The sequence below is a fragment of the Panulirus ornatus genome, chromosome 17, assembly GCF_036320965.1.
Source record: "Panulirus ornatus isolate Po-2019 chromosome 17, ASM3632096v1, whole genome shotgun sequence".
In the NCBI taxonomy this organism is placed as follows: Eukaryota; Metazoa; Arthropoda; class Malacostraca; order Decapoda; family Palinuridae; genus Panulirus; species Panulirus ornatus.
Window position 1 is genome coordinate 16,596,323 of NC_092240.1, and position 21,899 is coordinate 16,618,221.

General features: G+C 40.6%; 1 protein-coding gene across 3 annotated transcripts in view; it reads right to left on the reverse strand.

Moving 5' to 3' along the window:
* LOC139754581 (regucalcin-like) overlaps positions 1–21,899 on the reverse strand; it is a 549,227-nt gene that overhangs the window by 266,819 nt on the left and 260,509 nt on the right. The window contains exons 1-2 of one of the 3 annotated variants that reach the window (XM_071671974.1): positions 19,738–19,816; positions 17,558–17,804 (exon numbers count right to left, since the gene is read on the reverse strand). The exons of 1 other annotated variant lie outside the window; for it this stretch is intronic. Coding sequence is in view for 1 of the 2 variants with exons in the window: in XM_071671973.1 (XP_071528074.1) it covers positions 19,583–19,762 (180 nt within the window). In the remaining variant the exon portion in view is untranslated. Of the gene's footprint in view, positions 1–17,557; positions 17,805–19,582; positions 19,819–21,899 lie in introns of those variants that run through there. One more of the 3 variants, XM_071671973.1, reaches the window with a different exon arrangement.

Sequence of the window (21,899 nt, forward strand, 5' to 3'; positions counted from 1 at the left end):
ACCACTCACTACCCTTTCTAATCTGCCCACCTCTCACGCTTCTCATGCCACGTGCATCTTTTGCACAAGCCATCACTGCTTCCATAAATACATCCCATTCCTCCTCCACTCCCCTTACCTCCTTTGTTCTCACCTTTTTCCATTCTGTACTCATTCTCTCCTAGTACTTCCTCACACACGTCTCCTTCCCAAGCTCACTTACTCTCACCACTCTCTTCACCCCAACAGTCTCTTCTTTTCTCAAAACCTCTACAATTATTCACCTTCGCCTCCACAGGATAATGATCAGACATCCCTCCAGTTGCACCTCTCAGCACATTTACATCCAAAAGTCTCTCTTTTGCGCGCCTATAAATTAATGCGTAATCCAATAATGCTCTCCGGCCATGTCCCCTACTTACATACATACTCTTATGTATATCTCTCTTTTTAAACCAGGTATTCCCAATCACCAGTCCTTTTTCAGCACATAAATCTACAAGCTCTTCACCATTTCCATTTACAAACACTGAACATCCCACATACACCAATTATTCCCTCAATGCCACATTACTCACCTTTGCATTCAAATCACCCATCACTATAACCCAGTCTCGTGCATCAAAACTACTAACACAGTCACTCAACTGCTCCCAAAACACTTGCCTCTCATGATCTCTCTTCTCATGCCCAGGTGCATATGCACCAATAATCACCCCTCTCTCTCCATCCACCTTCAGTTTTACCCATATCAATCTAAAGTTTATTTTCTTACACTCTATCACTTACTCCCACCACTCCTGTTTCAGGAGTAGTGCTACTCTTTCTCTTGCTCTTGTACTCTCACTAACCCCCGACTTTACTCCCAAGACATTCCAGGTTCCTTTCCTCAAACATACAGCCTATCTCTCCTTTTTCCTCATCTTGGTTACATCCACACATATTTAGACACCCCAATCTGAGCCTTCGAGGAGGATGAGCACTCCCCGCGTGACCCCTTCTTCTGTTTCCCCGTTTAGAAAGTTAAAATACAAGGAGGGGAGGGTTTCTAGACCCCCGCTCCCGTCCCCTTTAGTTGCCTTCTAAGAAACATGAGGAATGTGTGGGAAGTATTCTCTCTTCCCTATCCCCAGGGATTATATATATATATATATATATATATATATATATATATATATATATATATATATATATATATATATATATATATATATATATATCTTTTTCTTTCTTTCATACTATTTGCCATTTCCCGCATTAGCGAGGTAGCGTTGAGAACAGAGGACTGGGCCCTTGAGGGAATATCCTCACCTGGGCCCCTTCTCTGTTCCCTCTTTTGGAAAATTAAAAAAAAAAGTGAGAGGGGAGGATTTCCAGCCCCCCGCTCCCTCCCCTTTTAGTCGCCTTCTACGACACGCAGGGAATACGTGGGAAGTATTCTTTCTCCCCTATTCCCAGGGATAATATATATATATATATATATATATATATATATATATATATATATATATATATATATATATATATATATATATATATATTTTTTTTTTTTTTTTTTTTTTTTTTTTTTTATACTTTGTCGCTGTCTCCCGCGTCTGCGAGGTAGCGCAAGGAAACAGACGAAAGAAATGGCCCAACCCCCCCCCCCCATACACATGTACATACACATGTCCACACACGTGTATACATACCTACACAGCTTTCCATGGTCCACCCCAGACGCCTCACATGCCTTGATTCACTCCACTGACAGCACGTCAACCCCTGTATACCACATCGCTCCAATTCACTCTATTCCTTGCCCTCCTTACACCCTCCTGCATGTTCAGGCCCCGATCACACAAAATCTTTTTCACTCCATCTTTCCACCTCCAATTTGGTCTCCCTCTTCTCCTCGTTCCCAACACCTCCGACACATATATCCTCTTGGTCAATCTTTCCTCACTCATTCTCTCCATGTGCCCAAACCATTTCAAAACACCCTCTTCTGCTCTCTCAACCACGCTCTTTTTATTTCCACACATCTCTCTTACCCTTACGTTACTTACTCGATCAAACCACCTCACACCACACATTGTCCTCAAACATCTCATTTCCAGCACATCCATCCTCCTGCGCACAACTCTATCCATAGCCCACGCCTCGCAACCATACAACATTGTTGGAACCACTATTCCTTCAAACATACCCATTTTTGCTTTCCGAGATAATGTTCTCGACTTCCACACATTTTTCAAGGCTCCCAAAATTTTCGCCCCCTCCCCCACCCTATGATCCACTTCCGCTTCCATGGTTCCATCCGCTGACAGATCCACTCCCAGATATCTAAAACACTTCACTTCCTCCAGTTTTTCTCCATTCAAACTTACCTCCCAATTGACTTGACCCTCAACCCTACTGTACCTAATAACCTTGCTCTTATTCACATTTACTCTTAACTTTCTTCTTCCACACACTTTACCAAACTCAGTCACCAGCTTCTGCAGTTTCTCACATGAATCAGCCACCAGCGCTGTATCATCAGCGAACAACAACTGACTCACTTCCCAGGCTCTCTCATCCCCAACAGACTTCATACTTGCCCCTCTTTCCAGGACTCTTGCATTCACCTCCCTAACAACCCCATCCATAAACAAATTAAACAACCATGGAGACATCACACACCCCTGCCGCAAACCTACATTCACTGAGAACCAATCACTTTCCTCTCTTCCTACACGTACACATGCCTTACATCCTCGATAAAAACTTTTCACTGCTTCTAACAACTTGCCTCCCACACCATATATTCTTAATACCTTCCACAGAGCATCTCTATCAACTCTATCATATGCCTTCTCCAGATCCATAAATGCTACATACAAATCCATTTGCTTTTCTAAGTATTTCTCACATACATTCTTCAAAGCAAACACCTGATCCACACATCCTCTACCACTTCTGAAACCGCACTGCTCTTCCCCAATCTGATGCTCTGTACCTGCCTTCACCCTCTCAATCAATACCCTCCCATATAATTTACCAGGAATACTCAACAAACTTATACCTCTGTAATTTGAGCACTCACTCTTATCCCCTTTGCCTTTGTACAATGGCACTATGCACGCATTCCGCCAATCCTCAGGCACCTCACCATGAGTCATACATACATTAAATAACCTTACCAACCAGTCAACAATACAGTCACCCCCTTTTTTAATAAATTCCACTGCAATACCATCCAAACCTGCTGCCTTGCCGGCTTTCATCTTCCGCAAAGCTTTTACTACCTCTTCTCTGTTTACCAAATCATTTTCCCTAACCCTCTCACTTTGCACACCACCTCGACCAAAACACCCTATATCTGCCACTCTGTCATCAGACACATTCAACAAACCTTCAAAATACTCATTCCATCTCCTTCTCACATCACCACTACTTGTTATCACCTCCCCATTTACGCCCTTCACTGAAGTTCCCATTTGCTCCCTTGTCTTACGCACTTTATTTACCTCCTTCCAGAACATTTTTTTATTCTCCCTAAAATTTACTGATAGTCTCTCACCCCAACTCTCATTTGCCCTTTTTTTCACCTCTTGCACCTTTCTCTTGACCTCCTGTCTCTTTCTTTTATACTTCTCCCACTCAATTGCATTTTTTCCCTGCAAAAATCGTCCAAATGCCTCTCTCTTCTCTTTCACTAATACTCTTACTTCTTCATCCCACCACTCACTACCCTTTCTAAACAGCCCACCTCCCACTCTTCTCATGCCACAAGCATCTTTTGCGCAATCCATCACTGATTCCCTAAATACATCCCATTCCTCCCCCACTCCCCTTACTTCCATTGTTCTCACCTTTTTCCATTCTGTACACAGTCTCTCCTGGTACTTCCCCACACAGGTCTCCTTCCCAAGCTCACTTATTCTCACCACCTTCTTCACCCCAACATTCACTCCTCTTTTCTGAAAACCCATACTAATCTTCACCTTAGCCTCCACAAGATAATGATCAGACAACCCTCCAGTTGCACCTCTCAGCACATTAACATCCAAAAGTCTCTCTTTCGCACGCCTGTCAATTAACACGTAATCCAATAACGCTCTCTGGCCATCTCTCCTACTTACATAAGTATACTTATGTATATCTCGCTTTTTAAACCAGGTATTCCCAATCATCAGTCCTTTTTCAGCACATAAATCTACAAGCTCTTCACCATTTCCATTTACAACACTGAACACCCCATGCATACCAATTATTCCCTCAACTGCCACATTACTCACCTTTGCATTCAAATCACCCATCACTATAACCCGGTCTCGTGCATCAAAACCGCTAACACACTCATTCAGCTGCTCCCAAAACACTTGCCTCTCATGATCTTTCTTCTCATGCCCAGGTGCATATGCACCAATAATCACCCACCTCTCTCCATCAACTTTCAATTTTACCCATATTAATCGAGAATTTACTTTCTTACATTCTATCACATACTCCCACAACTCCTGTTTAAGGAGTATTGCTACTCCTTCCCTTGCTCTTGTCCTCTCACTAACCCCTGACTTCACTCCCCAGACATTTCCAAACCACTCTTCCCCTTTACCCTTGAGCTTCGTTTCACTCAGAGCCAAAACATCCAGGTTCCTTTCCTCAAACATACTACCTATCTCTCCTTTTTTCACATCTTGGTTACATCCACACACATTTAGGCACCCCACTCTGAGCCTTCGAGGAGGATGATCACTCCCCGCGTGACTCCTTCTTCTGTTTCCCATTCCTTAAAAAAATCCCCATTTTTCTTTCCGAGATAATTTTCTGATTCCACCATTTTCAAGGCCCCCAGTTTTTTTTCCCCCTTTTCCCCCCCCCAATGTTTCATTCCATTCCCAGGGTTTTTCCTTTCCGCTGCCAATCCACTAATTCTAAAACATTCATTTCCCCTCCAGTTTTTTCCATTAAAACTTACCCCCCCAATTGACTTGACCTCAACCCTACTGTACCTAATAACCTTGCTTTTTTTCACATTTCTTTTAATTTTTTTTTTCACAATTACCAAACTCAGTCACTAGCTTCTGAGTTTAATAATACAAAATTTATATAAAAATATAACTAAATATTTCCAACTTTAATCCAAAAAATCATTACTTTCAAAATAATCTTCAATTCAATCTAATAAAATACTCATCATAATTATATAATATTCATGTATATATTAATATATCTAGAAACCTACATAATAGTAACTAATCATTTTATTTCTCAGAGGTGGAGGGAACAGAAGTGAGACCAGATGGAAATTTATGTAAAAGATTTGGGTGATCGGGGCCTGAACATGCGGAGTTGAAGGGCACGTAAATTAGAGTAATTGAACGATGAGGTATACCGGGGTCAACTAGAAATGGATTTGACTCTAGGGATTTGAACGCCTGGTAAACCATGGAAAGTGTGGGCCTGATGGGAAAGGAGCTGTGGTTCGAGTCGCATTATTCTATCCAAGTGAGCTGTGACAATGGCCTTTGTTCTTCCTAGCGATACAATCCACAGATGGGGGGGGATTTATTCTATGTTGTGGGGGCGATGAAATTCAAATGCATTGAATATGGCTATACAGTGATTTTCCAATGTCCAGGTTGTACATATATATAATTGTACATAACTTAACAGTAGTATATTTCCCTTTGTAATATACATGTTAGGGCGTTAGGGCCATTCTTTCGTCGTTTCCTGCACTATCTTCCGCAAAGTTACTGCTGCCGTTACAAATAATAATTATAAACTAATATTATACAAAATCTTAATAAAATATATAATATATATATATATATATATATTATATATATATATATATATTATATTTATATATTATTATTTTCTTTGTCGCTGTCTCCCGGTTAGGAGGTGCGCAAGAAAACAAAGATGGCCCAACCCACCCAAAACAATGTTCCCATACACGTCCCCAACACATTATACATACCTACTACTCCAATGTATACATATAATAACACACAGCATTTCATGTTACCCAAACCTTCAATCATACTGTCCTTTATTCATTCCCATCTCATCCGCCACATATGGTAATACAAACCCTCCCCCCTCATTTGAGAGTACGCTAGAAGACAACAAAGGCCCCATTCGTTCACCCAGTCCTCAAGCTTGTCATGTAACAATGCACCTCCACATTGGCTCCTTTCACCCCTCCCCACACAACATTCCAGTTCACCCTGCACTTCACATCCCTCGTTCAATCCATTGCAGCACTACGACCCCATTCACAACATCGTCCAATTCCTCTATTCTTCACGCCTTTTCACCCCATGTTCAGGCCCGATCACTCAAAATTTTTTCACTCATCTTTCCACCTCCATTGCCCCACTTCTCCTTCCCTACACATCCATTTCAGCACATCCACCCTCTGCTCAACTTATCTATAGCCCACGCCTCCCACCATACAACATTGTTGGAACCACTATTCCTTCAAACAACCCATTTTTGCTTTCCGAGATAATGTTCTCGACTTCCAACATTCTTCAAGGTCTCCCAATTTTTCGCCCCTTCCCCCACCCTATGATTCCACTTCCAGCTTTCATGGTTCCATCCGCTGCCAGATCCACTCCCAGATATCTAAAACACTTCACTTCCTCCAGTTTTTTCTCCATTCAAACTACCTCCCAATTGACTTGACCCTCAACCCTACTGTACCTAATAACTTCTCAAATTTACATTTACTCTTTAAATTTCTTAATCCACACACTTTACCAACTCAGTCACTACTTTTTGCAGTTTCTCACATGAATCACCACCGCGCCCGTATCACACGAACAACAACTGACTCACTTCAAAGCTCTTCTCATCCACAACAACTGCCCTACTTTCCCCCCCTTTTTTTTTTCCAAAACTCTTGCATTCCCCCCTCCCTATCAACTCATCCATAAACAAATCAAACAACCAAAGGGGACCTCACACATCCCTGCCGCAAACCTACCCTTCAATGAGAACCAATCACTTTCCTCTCTTCCTACACAACCCAGCCCTTTCATCCTCGATAAAAACTTTTCACTGCTTCCTAACAAATTGCCCCCCACTCCATATATTCTTAATACCTTCCAAAGAGCATCTCTATCAACTCTATCAATATGCCTTCTCCAGATCCCATAAAGCTACAACAAATCCATTGCTTTTCTTAATTTTTTCACACATACTTCTTCAAAGCAAACACCTGATCCACACATCCTCTACCACTTCTGAAACCACACAAAAATGCTCTTTTCCCCCAAATTTTATGCCTGTACATGCCTTCACCCTCTCAACCCAAAACCTTCCAATATAATTTACCAGAATAATCCCAAAAAACTTATACCTCTGTAATTTGAGCACTCACTCTTATCCCCTTTGCCTTTGTACAATGGCAAATATGCACGCATTCCGCCAATCCTCAGAGCACCTCACCATGAGTCTCTACATACAATTAAATAAACCCTTTTTAACCATCAACAATACAGTCACCCCCTTTTTTAATAAAATTCCAATGCAATAAACCCTCCAACCCTGCTGCCTTGGGTAGCTTTCCCTCTTCCGCAAAGCTTTACAAACCCCTTCTCTCTTTTCCAAATCATTTTCCCTAACCCCTCACTTTGCACACCACCTCGACCAAAACACCATCAATAAAAAATATATATATATATATATAATTATTTTATTATTATTATACTTTGTCCCCTTTCTCCCGCGTTTGGCCCAGGTAGCGCAAGGGAAAAAGACGAAAGAAATGTCCCAACCCCCCCATACACATTAATTTCATACGGGCCACAAAACCAAATATAACATACCTACACAGTTTCCATGGTACCCCAACGCTTTTACATGCCCCCGCTTCCAACCACTGACAGCCCCGTCAACCCCGGTTTTAAAACCCCATCGCTCCATTCACTCTTTTTTCCTTGCCCCCTTTCACCCCCTGCATGTTCCGAGCCCCGATCACACAAAATCTTTTCCACTCCATCTTTCCACCTCCAATTTGGTCTCCCTCTTCTTGTTCCCTCCAACCTCCACACATATAACCTCTTTGGGCAATCTTTCCTCACCCCATCCTCTCCATGGCCCAAACCCCCTTCAAAACCCCTCTTCGCTCCTCAACCAACCACCTCTTTTTATTTCCACACATCTCTCTTACCCTTACGTTACTACATCGATCAACCACCTCACACCACACATTGTCCTCAAACATCTCTTTCCACACATCCATTTCTCCTGCGCACAACTCTATCTATAGCCCACGCCTCGCAACCATACAACATTGTTTTGGGAAACCCCTATTCCTTCAAACATACCCCCTTTTTTGCTTTCCGAGATAATGTTTCGACTTCCACACATCTTCAAGGTCCCCAGGATTTTCGCCCCCTCCCCCACCCCATGAACCACTTCCGCTTTTCCCTGGTTCCATCCGCTGCCAGATCCACTCCCAGATACTAAAACACTTCACTTCCTCCAGTTTTTCTCCATTCAAACTCACCTCCCAATTGACTTGACCCTCAACCCTACTGTACTTAATAACCTTGCTCTTATTCACATTTACTCTTAACTTTCTTCTTCCACACACTTTTCCAAACTCAGTCACCAGCTTCTGCAGTTTCTCACATGAATCAGCCACCAGCGCTGTATCATCAGCGAACAACAACTGACTCACTTCCCAAGCTCTCTCATCCCCAACAGACTTCATACTTGTACAAAGGCAAAGGGGATAAGAGTGAGTGCTCAAATTACAGAGGTATAAGTTTGTTGAGTATTCCTGGTAAATTATATGGGAGAGTATTGATTGAGAGGGTGAAGGCATGTACAGAGCATCAGATTGGGAAGAGCAGTGTGGTTTCAGAAGTGGTAGAGGTGTGTGGATCAGGTGTTTTGCTTTGAAGAATGTATGTGAGAAATACTTAGAAAAGCAAATGGATTTGTATGTAGCATTTATGGATCTGGAGAAGGCATATAAATAGAGTTGATAGAGATGCTCTGTGGAAGGTATTAAGAATATATGGTGTGGAGGAAAGTTGTTAGAAGCAGTGAAAAGTTTTTATCGAGGATGTAAGGCATGTGTACGTGTAGGAAGAGAGGAAAGTGATTGGTTCTCAGTGAATGTAGGTTTGCGGCAGGGGTGTGTGATGTCTCCATGGTTGTTTAATTTGTTTATGGATGGGGTTGTTAGGGAGGTAAATGCAAGAGTTTTGGAAAGAGGGGCAAGTATATTATATATATATATATATATATATATATATATATATATATATATATATATATATTCCTACGAGTCCACGGGGAAAATGAAACATGATAAGCTCCCAAGTGCACTTTTGTGTAATAATCACATCATCAGGGGAACACAAGAGAGAAATATAACAGTCAGTTGATATACATCGAAGAGACGAAGCTAGGATGCCGTTTGGTAAACATGCGATTGTCCAAGACAGACAACCAGCGTTCATAAACTTATCATTTTACAAATTCTATCAACAATTATATCAACAAAGTTATCTAATTTGTATAGATCATCACTAATATCAAGATTATAATTCTTTGTGTATTCAATAACAGAAGATTCAATGATATTTCTCATGGTAATAGAGTTAATAACTGAGATGGCATTACTCCAGTCAATACAATGATCAAAGTTTTTAACGTGATTAAACAAAGCATTTGATTCTTGTCCCATTCTTATACTATATCTATGTTGCTTAAGTCTAACAGAAATATCCTTACCAGTCTGCCCAACATAAATTTATCACAATTTCCACATGGCACTTTATAGATGCATCCAGGAGAATCTTCTGGTGAATTCCTAATTAATATATTCTTTATAGTATTATTGTTGCAGAAGGCAACATGTACATTAAAGGACTTAAGCAACATGGGAAGTAAAGTAAAATTATTATTAAAAGGGAGAACTAAAAGATTCTTGGTATCAATGGGAGGTTTGGGCTCAACTCTATAAAATGTTTTCTTTGCTTACTTAAAGGATTTATCAATGAAAGATCTAGGGTATTTTAACTTAGATCCAATAGAAATATATCTTCTCAAACTCATCATCAATAAACTCAGGACTGCAAATACGTAATGCCCTAAGGAACATAGATTGAAATGATGATAATTTAACTCTGTCATGCTGAGATGAATAATAATGGATATGTGAGCATACATTGGTAGGTTTTCTGTATATGTTAAACTTAAACTTGTTTCCATGCCTATGGATCATGCAATCTAAAAATGTAACATACCATTATTTTCATTTTCTACAGTAAATTTGATGGAAGTAGAAATATTTGTAAATTTTCATTTGTTGGCCAAATACAAAGAACATCATCCACATACCTAAACCAAATTGCATTAGAAGGAGAAGATATCCTTTAGTAATTTTATTTCAAAAAATTCCATATAAAGGCTTTGTACATGCCTTCACCCTCTCAATCAATACCCTCCCATATACTTTCCCAGAATACTCAACAAACTTATACCTCTGTAATTTGAGCACCCACTTTTATCCCTTTGCCTTTGTACAATGGCACTATGCACACATTCCGCCAATCCTCAGGCACCTCACCATGAGTCATACATACATTAAATAACCTTACTAACCAGTCAAAAATACAGTCATCCCGTTTTTTAATAAATTCCACTGCAATACCATCCAAACCCGCTGCCTTGCCGGTTTTCATCTTTTGCCAAAGCTTTTACAACCTCTTCTCTGTTTACCAAATCATCCTCCCTAACCCTCTCACTTTGCACACCACCTTGACCAAAACATCCTATATCTGCCACTCTATCATCAAACACATTCAACAAATCTTCAAAATACTCACTCCATCTCCTTCTCACATCACCACTACTTGTTATCACCTCCCCATTAGCCCCCTTCACTGATGTTCCCATTTGTTCCCTTGTCTTACACACTTTATTTACCTCCTTCCAAAACATCTTTTTATTCTCCCTAGAATTTAATGATACTCTCACCCCAACTCTCATTTGCCCTCTTTTTTTGCCTCTTGCACCTTTCTCTTGAGCTCCTGCCTCTTTCTTTTATACATCTCCCAGTCACTTGCATTTTTTTCCCTGCAAAAATCATCCAAATGCCTCTCTCTTCTCTTTCACTAATAATCTTACTTCTTCATCCCACCACTCACTACCCTTTCTAATCTGCCCACCTCTCACGCTTCTCATGCCACGTGCGTCTTTTGCACAAGCCATCACTGCTTCCATAAATACATCCCATTCCTCCTCCACTCCCCTTACCTCCTTTGTTCTCACCTTTTTCCATTCTGTACTCATTCTCTCCTAGTACTTCCTCACACACGTCTCCTTCCCAAGCTCACTTACTCTCACCACTCTCTTCACCCCAACAGTCTCTTCTTTTCTCAAAACCTCTACAATTATTCACCTTCGCCTCCACAGGATAATGATCAGACATCCCTCCAGTTGCACCTCTCAGCACATTTACATCCAAAAGTCTCTCTTTTTGCGCGCCTATAAATTAATGCGTAATCCAATAATGCTCTCCGGCCATGTCCCCTACTTACATACATACTCTTATGTATATCTCTCTTTTTAAACCAGGTATTCCCAATCACCAGTCCTTTTTCAGCACATAAATCTACAAGCTCTTCACCATTTCCATTTACAAACACTGAACATCCCACATACACCAATTATTCCCTCAATGCCACATTACTCACCTTTGCATTCAAATCACCCATCACTATAACCCAGTCTCGTGCATCAAAACTACTAACACAGTCACTCAACTGCTCCCAAAACACTTGCCTCTCATGATCTCTCTTCTCATGCCCAGGTGCATATGCACCAATAATCACCCCTCTCTCTCCATCCACCTTCAGTTTTACCCATATCAATCTAAAGTTTATTTTCTTACACTCTATCACTTACTCCCACCACTCCTGTTTCAGGAGTAGTGCTACTCTTTCTCTTGCTCTTGTACTCTCACTAACCCCCGACTTTACTCCCAAGACATTCCAGGTTCCTTTCCTCAAACATACAGCCTATCTCTCCTTTTTCCTCATCTTGGTTACATCCACACATATTTAGACACCCCAATCTGAGCCTTCGAGGAGGATGAGCACTCCCCGCGTGACCCCTTCTTCTGTTTCCCCGTTTAGAAAGTTAAAATACAAGGAGGGGAGGGTTTCTAGACCCCCGCTCCCGTCCCCTTTAGTTGCCTTCTAAGAAATATGAGGAATGTGTGGGAAGTATTCTCTCTTCCCTATCCCCAGGGATTATATATATATATATATATATATATATATATATATATATATATATATATATATATATATATATATCTTTTTCTTTCTTTCATACTATTTGCCATTTCCCGCATTAGCGAGGTAGCGTTGAGAACAGAGGACTGGGCCCTTGAGGGAATATCCTCACCTGGGCCCCTTCTCTGTTCCCTCTTTTGGAAAATTAAAAAAAAAAGTGAGAGGGGAGGATTTCCAGCCCCCCCGCTCCCTCCCCTTTTAGTCGCCTTCTACGACACGCAGGGAATACGTGGGAAGTATTCTTTCTCCCCTATCCCCAGGGATAATATATATATATATATATATATATATATATATATATATATATATATATATATATATATATATATATATATATATATTTATTTTTTTTTTTTTTTTTTATACTTTGTCGCTGTCTCCCGCGTTTGCGAGGTAGCGCAAGGAAACAGACGAAAGAAATGGCCTAACCCCCCCCCCATACACCTGTACATACACACGTCCACACACGCAAATATACATACTTACACAGCTTTCCATGGTTTACCCCAGACGCTTCACATGCCTTGATTTACTCCACTGACAGCACGTCAACCCCTGTATACCACATCGCTCCAATTCACTCTATTCCTTGCCCTCCTTACACCCTCCTGCATGTTCAGGCCCCGATCACACAAAATCTTTTTCACTCCATCTTTCCACCTCCAATTTGGTCTCCCTCTTCTCCTCGTTCCCTCCACCTCCGACACATATATCCTCTTGGTCAATCTTTCCTCACTCATTCTCTCCATGTGCCCAAACCATTTCAAAACACCCTCTTCTGCTCTCTCAACCACGCTCTTTTTATTTCCACACATCTCTCTTACCCTTACGTTACTTACTCGATCAAACCACCTCACACCACACATTGTCCTCAAACATCTCATTTCCAGCACATCCATCCTCCTGCGCACAACTCTATCCATAGCCCACGCCTCGCAACCATACAACATTGTTGGAACCACTATTCCTTCAAACATACCCATTTTTGCTTTCCGAGATAATGTTCTCGACTTCCACACATTTTTCAAGGCTCCCAAAATTTTCGCCCCCTCCCCCACCCTATGATCCACTTCCGCTTCCATGGTTCCATCCGCTGACAGATCCACTCCCAGATATCTAAAACACTTCACTTCCTCCAGTTTTTCTCCATTCAAACTCACCTCCCAATTGACTTGACCCTCACCCCTACTGTACCTAATAACCTTGCTCTTATTCACATTTACTCTTAACTTTCTTCTTCCACACACTTTACCAAACTCAGTCACCAGCTTCTGCAGTTTCTCACATGAATCAGCCACCAGCGCTGTATCATCAGCGAACAACAACTGACTCACTTCCCAAGCTCTCTCATCCCCAACAGACTTCATACTTGCCCCTCTTTCCAAAACTCTTGCATTTACCTCCCTAACAACCCCATCCATAAACAAATTAAACAACCATGGAGACATCACACACCCCTGCCGCAAACCTACATTCACTGAGAACCAATCACTTTCCTCTCTTCCTACACGTACACATGCCTTACATCCTCGAAAAAAACTTTTCACTGCTTCTAACAACTTGCCTCCCACACCATATATTCTTAATACCTTCCACAGAGCATCTCTATCAACTCTATCATATGCCTTCTCCAGATCCATAAATGCTACATACAAATCCATTTGCTTTTCTAAGTATTTCTCACATACATTCTTCAAAGCAAACACCTGATCCACACATCCTCTACCACTTCTGAAACCGCACTGCTCTTCCCCAATCTGATGCTCTGTACATGCCTTCACCCTCTCAATCAATACCCTCCCATATAATTTACCGGGAATACTCAACAAACTTATACCTCTGTAATTTGAGCACTCACTCTTATCCCCTTTGCCTTTGCACAATGGCACTATGCACGCATTCCGCCAATCCTCAGGCACCTCACCATGAGTCATACATACATTAAATAACCTTACCAACCAGTCAACAATACAGTCACCCCCTTTTTTTATAAATTCCACTGCAATACCATCCAAACCTGCTGCCTTGCCGGCTTTCATCTTCCGCAAAGCTTTTACTACCTCTTCTCTGTTTACCAAATCATTTTCCCTAACCCTCTCACTTTGCACACCACCTCGACCAAAACACCCTATATCTGCCATTCTGTCATCAGAATATATATATATATATATATATTTTTGCTTTGTCGCTGTCTCCCGCGTTTGCGAGGTAGTGCAAGGAAACAGACGAAAGAAATGGCCCAACCCACCCCCATACACATGTATATACATACGTCCACACACGCAAATATACATACCTACACAGCTTTCCATGGTTTACCCCAGTCGCTTCACATGCCCTGATTCAATCCACTGACAGCACGTGAAACCCGGTGTCCAATTCACTCTATTTATATATTTTATTTATTTTGCTTTGTTGCTGTCTCCCGCGTTAGCGAGGAAGCGCAAGGAAACAGACAAAAGAATGGCCCAACCCACCCATATACACATGCATATACATACACGTCCACACACGCAAATATACATACCTATACATCTCAATCTACACATATATATATATATATATATATATATATATATATATACACACACAGACATATACATATATACACATGTACATAATTCATACTGTCTGCCTTTATTTATTCCCATCGCCACACATGGAATAACAACCCCCTCCCCCCTTATGTGTGCGAGGTAGCGCTAGGAAAACACAACAAAGGCCCCATTCGTTCACACTCAGTCACTAGCTGTCATGTAATAATGCACCGAAAACCACAGCTCGCTTTCCACATCCAGGCCCCACACAACTTTCCATGGTTTACCACAGACGCTTCACATGCCCTATTTCAATCCATTGACAGCACGTCGACCCGGTACACCACATCGTTCCAATTCACTCTATTCCTTGCACGCCTTTCACCCTGCTGCATGTTCAGGCCCCGATCACTCAAAATCTTTTTCACTACATCTTTCCACCTCCAATTTGGTCTCCCACTTCTCCTCGTTCCCTCCACCTCTGACACACATATCCTCTTGGTCAATCTTTCCTCACTCATTCTCTCCATGTGCCCAAACCATTTCAAAACACCCTCTTCTGCTCTCTCAACCACACTCTTTTTATTTCCACACATCTCTCTTACCCTTACATTACTTACTCGAACAAACCACCTCACACCACATATTGTCCTCAAACATCTCATTTCCAGCACATCCACCCTCCTCCGCACAACTCTATCCATAGCCCACGCCTCGCAGCCATACAGCATTGTTGGAACCACTATTCCTTCAAACATACCCATTTTTGCTTTCCGAGATAATGTTCTCGACTTCCACACATTCTTCAAGGCTCCCAGAATTTTTGCCCCCTCCGCCACCCTATGATTCACTTCCGCTTCCATGGTTCCATCCGCTGCCAGATCCACTCCCAGATATCTAAAACATTTTACTTCCTCCAGTTTTTCTCCATTCAAACTTACCTCCCAATTGACTTGACCCTCAACCCTACTGTACCTAATAACCTTGCTCTTATTCACATTTACTCTCAACTTTCTTCTTTCACACACTTTACCAAACTCAGTCACCAGCTTCTGCAGTTTCTCACATGAATCAGCCACCAGTGCTGTATCATCAGCCAACAACAACTGACTCACTTCCCAAGCTCTCTCAGCCACAACAGACTGCATACTTGCCCCTCTTTCCAAAACTCTTGCATTCACCTCCCTAACAACCCCATCCATAAACAAATTAAACAACCATGGAGACATCACACACCCCTGCTGCAAACCTACATTCACTGAGAACCAATCACTTTCCTCTCTTCCTACACGTACACATGCCTTACATCCTCGAAAAAAACTTTTCACTGCTTCTAACAACTTGCCTCCCACACCATATATTCTTAATACCTCCCACAGAGCATCTCTATCAACTCTATCATATGCCTTCTCCAGATCCATAAATGCTACATACAAATCCATTTGCTTTTCTAAGTATTTCTCACATACATTCTTCAAAGCAAACACCTGATCCACACATCCTCTACAACTTCTGAAACCACACTGCTCTTCTCCAATCTGATGCTCTGTACATGCCTTCACCCTCACAATCAATACACTCCCATATAATTTACCAGGAATACTCAACAAACTTATACCTCTATAATTTGAGCACTCACTCTTAACCCCTTTGCCTTTGTACAATGGCACTATGCAAGCATTCTGCCAATCCTCAGGCACCTCACCATGAATCATACATACATACATTAAATATACCCTCCAGTATGTTCAGGCCCTGATCACTCAAAATATTTTTCACTCCATCCTTCAACCTCCAATTTAGTCTGGCACTTCTCCATTCAAACTTACATTCCAATTCACTTGTCCCTCAACCCTGCTAAACCTAATAACCTTTCTCTTATTCACATTTACTCTCAACTTTCTCCTTTCACAAACGTTTCCAAACTCAGTCACCAAATTCTGCAGTTTCTCACTCGAATCAGCCACCAGAGCTGTATCATTAGCAAAAAACAATTGACTCACTTCCCAAGCCCTCTCTTCCCCAACAGAATACATACTCACCCCTCTCTCCAAAACTCTCACATTCACCTCCCTAAACACCCCATCCAAATATATACCTCAGCCTAGGCGAGGTATCCAATCAATTAACCAGCCATGAGAGGAGTATGAACAGCTAGGTGGACTACAGAGCAACTGCCACATCCTGGTTTTGAACCCATGTGAGCTCAACCTTGGGTGGCCAGCGCATGTGTCACCACAGTCAGTAATGCTTACAACTACAAGTCATAAGATCTTTTTTCGTATTTGCTTGAGTCACTACATGTAAGACTTTATTTTCCACCTAGAAAGTATTATAAACAACTGATCCATTATCTCTATCATGCAAATATCAAAGTAATGACAAAACAATACCAATTCAGCTTATAACTGATGGGAAAGAGCAAGCACATAATGCCATGTTTTAAGATTTTTCTCCTTTCTTATCAAGATGAACTCATCCACATCTACTGTAGGTTTCTTTTAGATTTCAAAAATATCTTCATGTAAACATATGATCATTCTTAGAGGATGAGGCAGTTAAGGTCCCTTATTGTACACATCCAGCTTTCAATGTGTCCTAGTAGATTTTCTAACAATAGAGGGTCGAAATACTACCTTAGTCAACAGAACAATGCATGGCCCACAGAACAAAGTTTGGTCTGCAGAATGACACTCTGTTCTTGTGTCAGGTCTGGATATATGGAAAGTTATAAATACTTACTCAGCGATAGCAAATTTTCTGGTAGCTACAGGCTCCCAAGGGTTCCTCTTCATCAGACTCTTCATCATCACTTGCATTGGTTGTCCTCAAGTGTCTTCCTGTGACTTCTAAATCAAAATTCTCATATAACAAATTTTGATCTTCCTAATCTTTGTTGAATTTGTTCTCGATAGAACTGATGTTGAGAGCACTGACCATTAGTTCTTACAAACTGTTCCATTTTGGTTATTTTCAGCATATATGGATTCTGTTGATACAAGGTTTTAGCATATTGCAGTAAAATGTTTCTAATGCTTCCCCTATAACTAAATCACTGAACTGTGTTACGTAAAATATAGCTTCATAAAGTACTCGCTCCCTCATCAAATATGCACTTTGCTATCTTTTAAGCAACTATCACATCACCATATATCTATCCGCAACGCAGAGATGGTGACTTCAACTGTTACAATCGTATTAAATACATGAAGTTTTTCAATGTCTAAAGGTTTTTGCCAACTTTCACAGAAGACTTTATTTTCTCAATACTTTTTATCTTGTAGGGGGCCCATACCAGGCTAGCATAAAATGGTTTTGTGATCTAACTAACCTTTTGTAGTGGAATAAAAGTTTCTAAATGACAGAACTGTATCTGAAAGCTTTCTATGATAGTACAAACTCAGTTGGCTTCATTTACTTTTTCCCTGATGTGGTTATCAACAGTGAGTTCAATGACTACTTCAAAGTCCTTTTCCTTTTTGTCTTATTTTCTTTAGAGTTTATAACTGAAATCTAGGTCTTTTTCATTTACCAGCTGTGATGTTCACATGGCTGCACTTATCTAAATAATATCTAGGTAGCCAATCATCACTCCAATTTGACTTTGTATCAAGATCTTCTGGAAGTTTTCTTTGCTATTATTATTGTGTCATCATTAAGGATGTGCTAGTATGTCTTGGAATCAATAAGGTCTGCTAAATAATTCACAAAAATAACAATAACACAGATTTAGTAATAAACCTTTTGCTTTCATGACTGTACTTTCCAATCAAACTTTTCACCATTTACAGATACTGTATACACTTGTTAAGTTCTACAGAGGGATAACGGACTATGTTTGCATGCTACATCATGAATGAAAATTCACCTTTGGTGAGACTGCATAATCAAAAGTACAGTCTCATCAAAATCTTTTCACTCTAAAGGAGTCCACATCTCCCTGCACTGGAAGTGGTGCAGTCTTTAGTTATAGGGGCCTTTGGAAAGACATTCTGGGAAATACCAGGTTCCATCAGACACGCACAATGGGAAATTTACAAGGAGAGTATATGAGTGATTAAAGAGGTTGGTTTTAGAAGAAGACCACCTGTGGCATGGGAAAGTAGAGTGGAAGAGTGCTGGAGTGAAATAAAGGATGCATGGAATGGTGTATGCGAAGGAGGCATGTAAGGACAGAGATATTTGGAGACTCTTGCTGTGGCAACTCCTTAAATGGGAGTTATCAGAGGGTAACTTTTAATCCACTCAACTAAGGGTCCTTGATACTATAAATTTCTAGTTTTCTCATTTATCTCTTATTTCTGTATGCATTTTAGCAGATTATGCTTCAGTCCATTCAACTAAAATGTCAGGTACCAGTAGCTACAAGAGAGCTGATCAGCATAAGACCATAGTTTATCTGAAAATAACTTGCTATTCTTAGAGAACCTGTTAGATGTTTAGGTATTGCCCCATATATTTCCTTTACAACTATTTTCCCCAAAAACATATACCAAAAAGAGCTAATATTATTAGAGAGTGGCAAGCCTTTCATGATTTGCTGCACATCAGTAAACCAATGCTGATACCAGCAGGTCTGAGACAACATACAAAAGCAGATCGCCCTACGGACCAAGTTGTTCTGTGGGCCAATGGTAACACTACGGCCTTTAATGCCTATACCAGCTCCCTCAGAATGACTTGCAGCTATCTTGGTTAAATGAAGTTTAACCAAAAGAATCTACTTATAAAACAAACTTTCATAAAAAAAAACAATAGTTATCTTACACTGAAATTGCCACGGTCGCGGAGAAGCGCTGGATCTAGGTTAAGATCTTTCGCAGTAACGCTACTTAAGAGGGTATATAACTGCTCATAGTGGCTTGTAAAAGCCCCTGCTGGTAGCTTCGGATCACGCCGGAACGTCTTCACAGCTAATCTACCTATTTTCTGCATTAAAGATGCCATTATCAAAGTCGGTCCAGAACGCCACCGATTGCACCAGGCCAAAATAACAAATGTGCACATTCATTGATAATGTCAGTAAAGGAATAAAAAAAAATAGTCACATTTTATTGCAAATTATATAGGGTACTAATATGAATAGAAGTCACTATTTTTTTGTAATTCCAGTCTAGCCCTCTTGATTCTTTTATGGGAACTTTTTACTGTATATATATCTTTGACATTCTTATGAATGTACGAGATCAGCTGTTCGGATGCAGGCATGCCAACTACGTTGTGTATATTATCACAAAAATATTAAATATACCACTAAACTAGTGTAACGGTTAAACTTCAAATATTGGTTTTATTCTATAAAATAACGTTTTATACGGCAAATTCAATGCTTTATAATTTTATTTTTAAGGGATAATGACTTAAAAAGATTGGTAGTGTTTGTTTACAGTGGCGCCTAAAAATAGTTTCACCTGTAATAACCATTATATCAATTATGAAAAGTAAACAGCGCATTAAAATCCCTATAATCCATCCGTATTTGATGGTTTTATGCTTCAATGCGTTCAACGAATGACATCCGAACTCATCCATGTCCAATATCACCTTCCTGCAAGCCTACGTGACAAACTGAAGGCCTTGTTTGGCCTCGGAAGTGATTCCACATGAGGCAATACAGTTATACACTGCACTCCGAAAACCGTATCTGCAGGTTTTTCTATAAATCCTCAAAGTAGTTTTTATTAATGGCTAATGAAGTCGACAAGAAACTATGCGATCATATCTCTACGAGTAAGAAGATAAGATCTATAAAATTACCCAAATATGTACATATCAAGGGTTGAAATAAGATATTTGCTTTATGATTTAGTCAGGAGATTTTCAAAACTGAGTAGCAAAGCTTAAACTTTATGCGTTTTCCCATAGATTTACGGGGACGGGTACCTGTGCTGATGTCACTGAAGCGAAAACTAGGTAAAGGTTCCTGGTGCCAAGGTCATTCAGAAATTTCGATTCTGATTTCCTTGCTCACATTCTTACTGCATCTTACCCCACCTTACATCTTTGACAACTTTACTTGATATTCATACAGGAATGTGAGGACTGATAAAGGTTTCAGATATATAAATAAATAGAATACTCTATTAGAATGGTCACGAGTGTGGATCTTTTAAGTAGCCATGCTTCCTTAGGGGTAAAGGGAGAAGTGAGGGAGGAGTACGGTTGTGCTATTACAGGAGTATGAGCAGTTGCCGGGGTTCCATGGTACTAGTACCGGATGAGGGAGGCGTTGCAAAGGTTTGCTGGAGGTGCTGCAGGAGGAAAGAGGCGTTGTGGGTTGCCCCTTGATGCTGTTGCGAAAGAAAAGGGATGATGCGGTTCCACGAAGTTCATGCATCAAATAAGTCACACATCGATAAGACTGGAGGAGGTGGTGGCCATATTGTGATATTCTCCGCTGGAGGAAGATTTTTGCCCTCCCCTTCTCACCCTCTCCCCTTATTCTTAATGGGTCTCTGGCCTTCCAGCGAAGGATTCAATTTTGTTATTTCTATCATTTGTTAACTGTTCCTCTTTTTCAGCTTTTAGCCAACAAACAAGGCTAAAAACAAAGTATGCCAACAGTACATTTTTAAATCTTCAAGCCTTTGACGTAATGAGAATAATTTCACTTGTTAACTCAAATCTGCTTATACTTAGTTTTAAGGTAAAATGTAAGAGTATTATAGGACCTGAATGAAAATAAAATGTAAGGGGTTTGAAGTCCCGTCAGCGGCCTGGGAGTTGTGTACCTGCTTCCCAATTCCCGTAGCTTAAGTGTCCCGTGTTTACGTATGATGGCTGGTTGTTTAGTTTAGTTACTAGGGTTTTAAGACTTGTTAATGAAACCGTCAACGTCAAGTTATGACCACCAACTGAAAAGTCTTGAACACTTTCTTTTAAGTGCTCAAGATAAGTTTAAAAGACCATAACGCATATACGACCCTCGAGGAATACAAATGATTGGTTATTTCAGCTATAAGCCTAGCCACTGCCCAGGCTATAAAGACCGTCACCATCAAGTTATGAAAAAAAAAAAAATCGAAGCACCTCTTCACGTTGGCTTATAAGGCTCGCATAAGCTGCACACAGACACAACACCCCA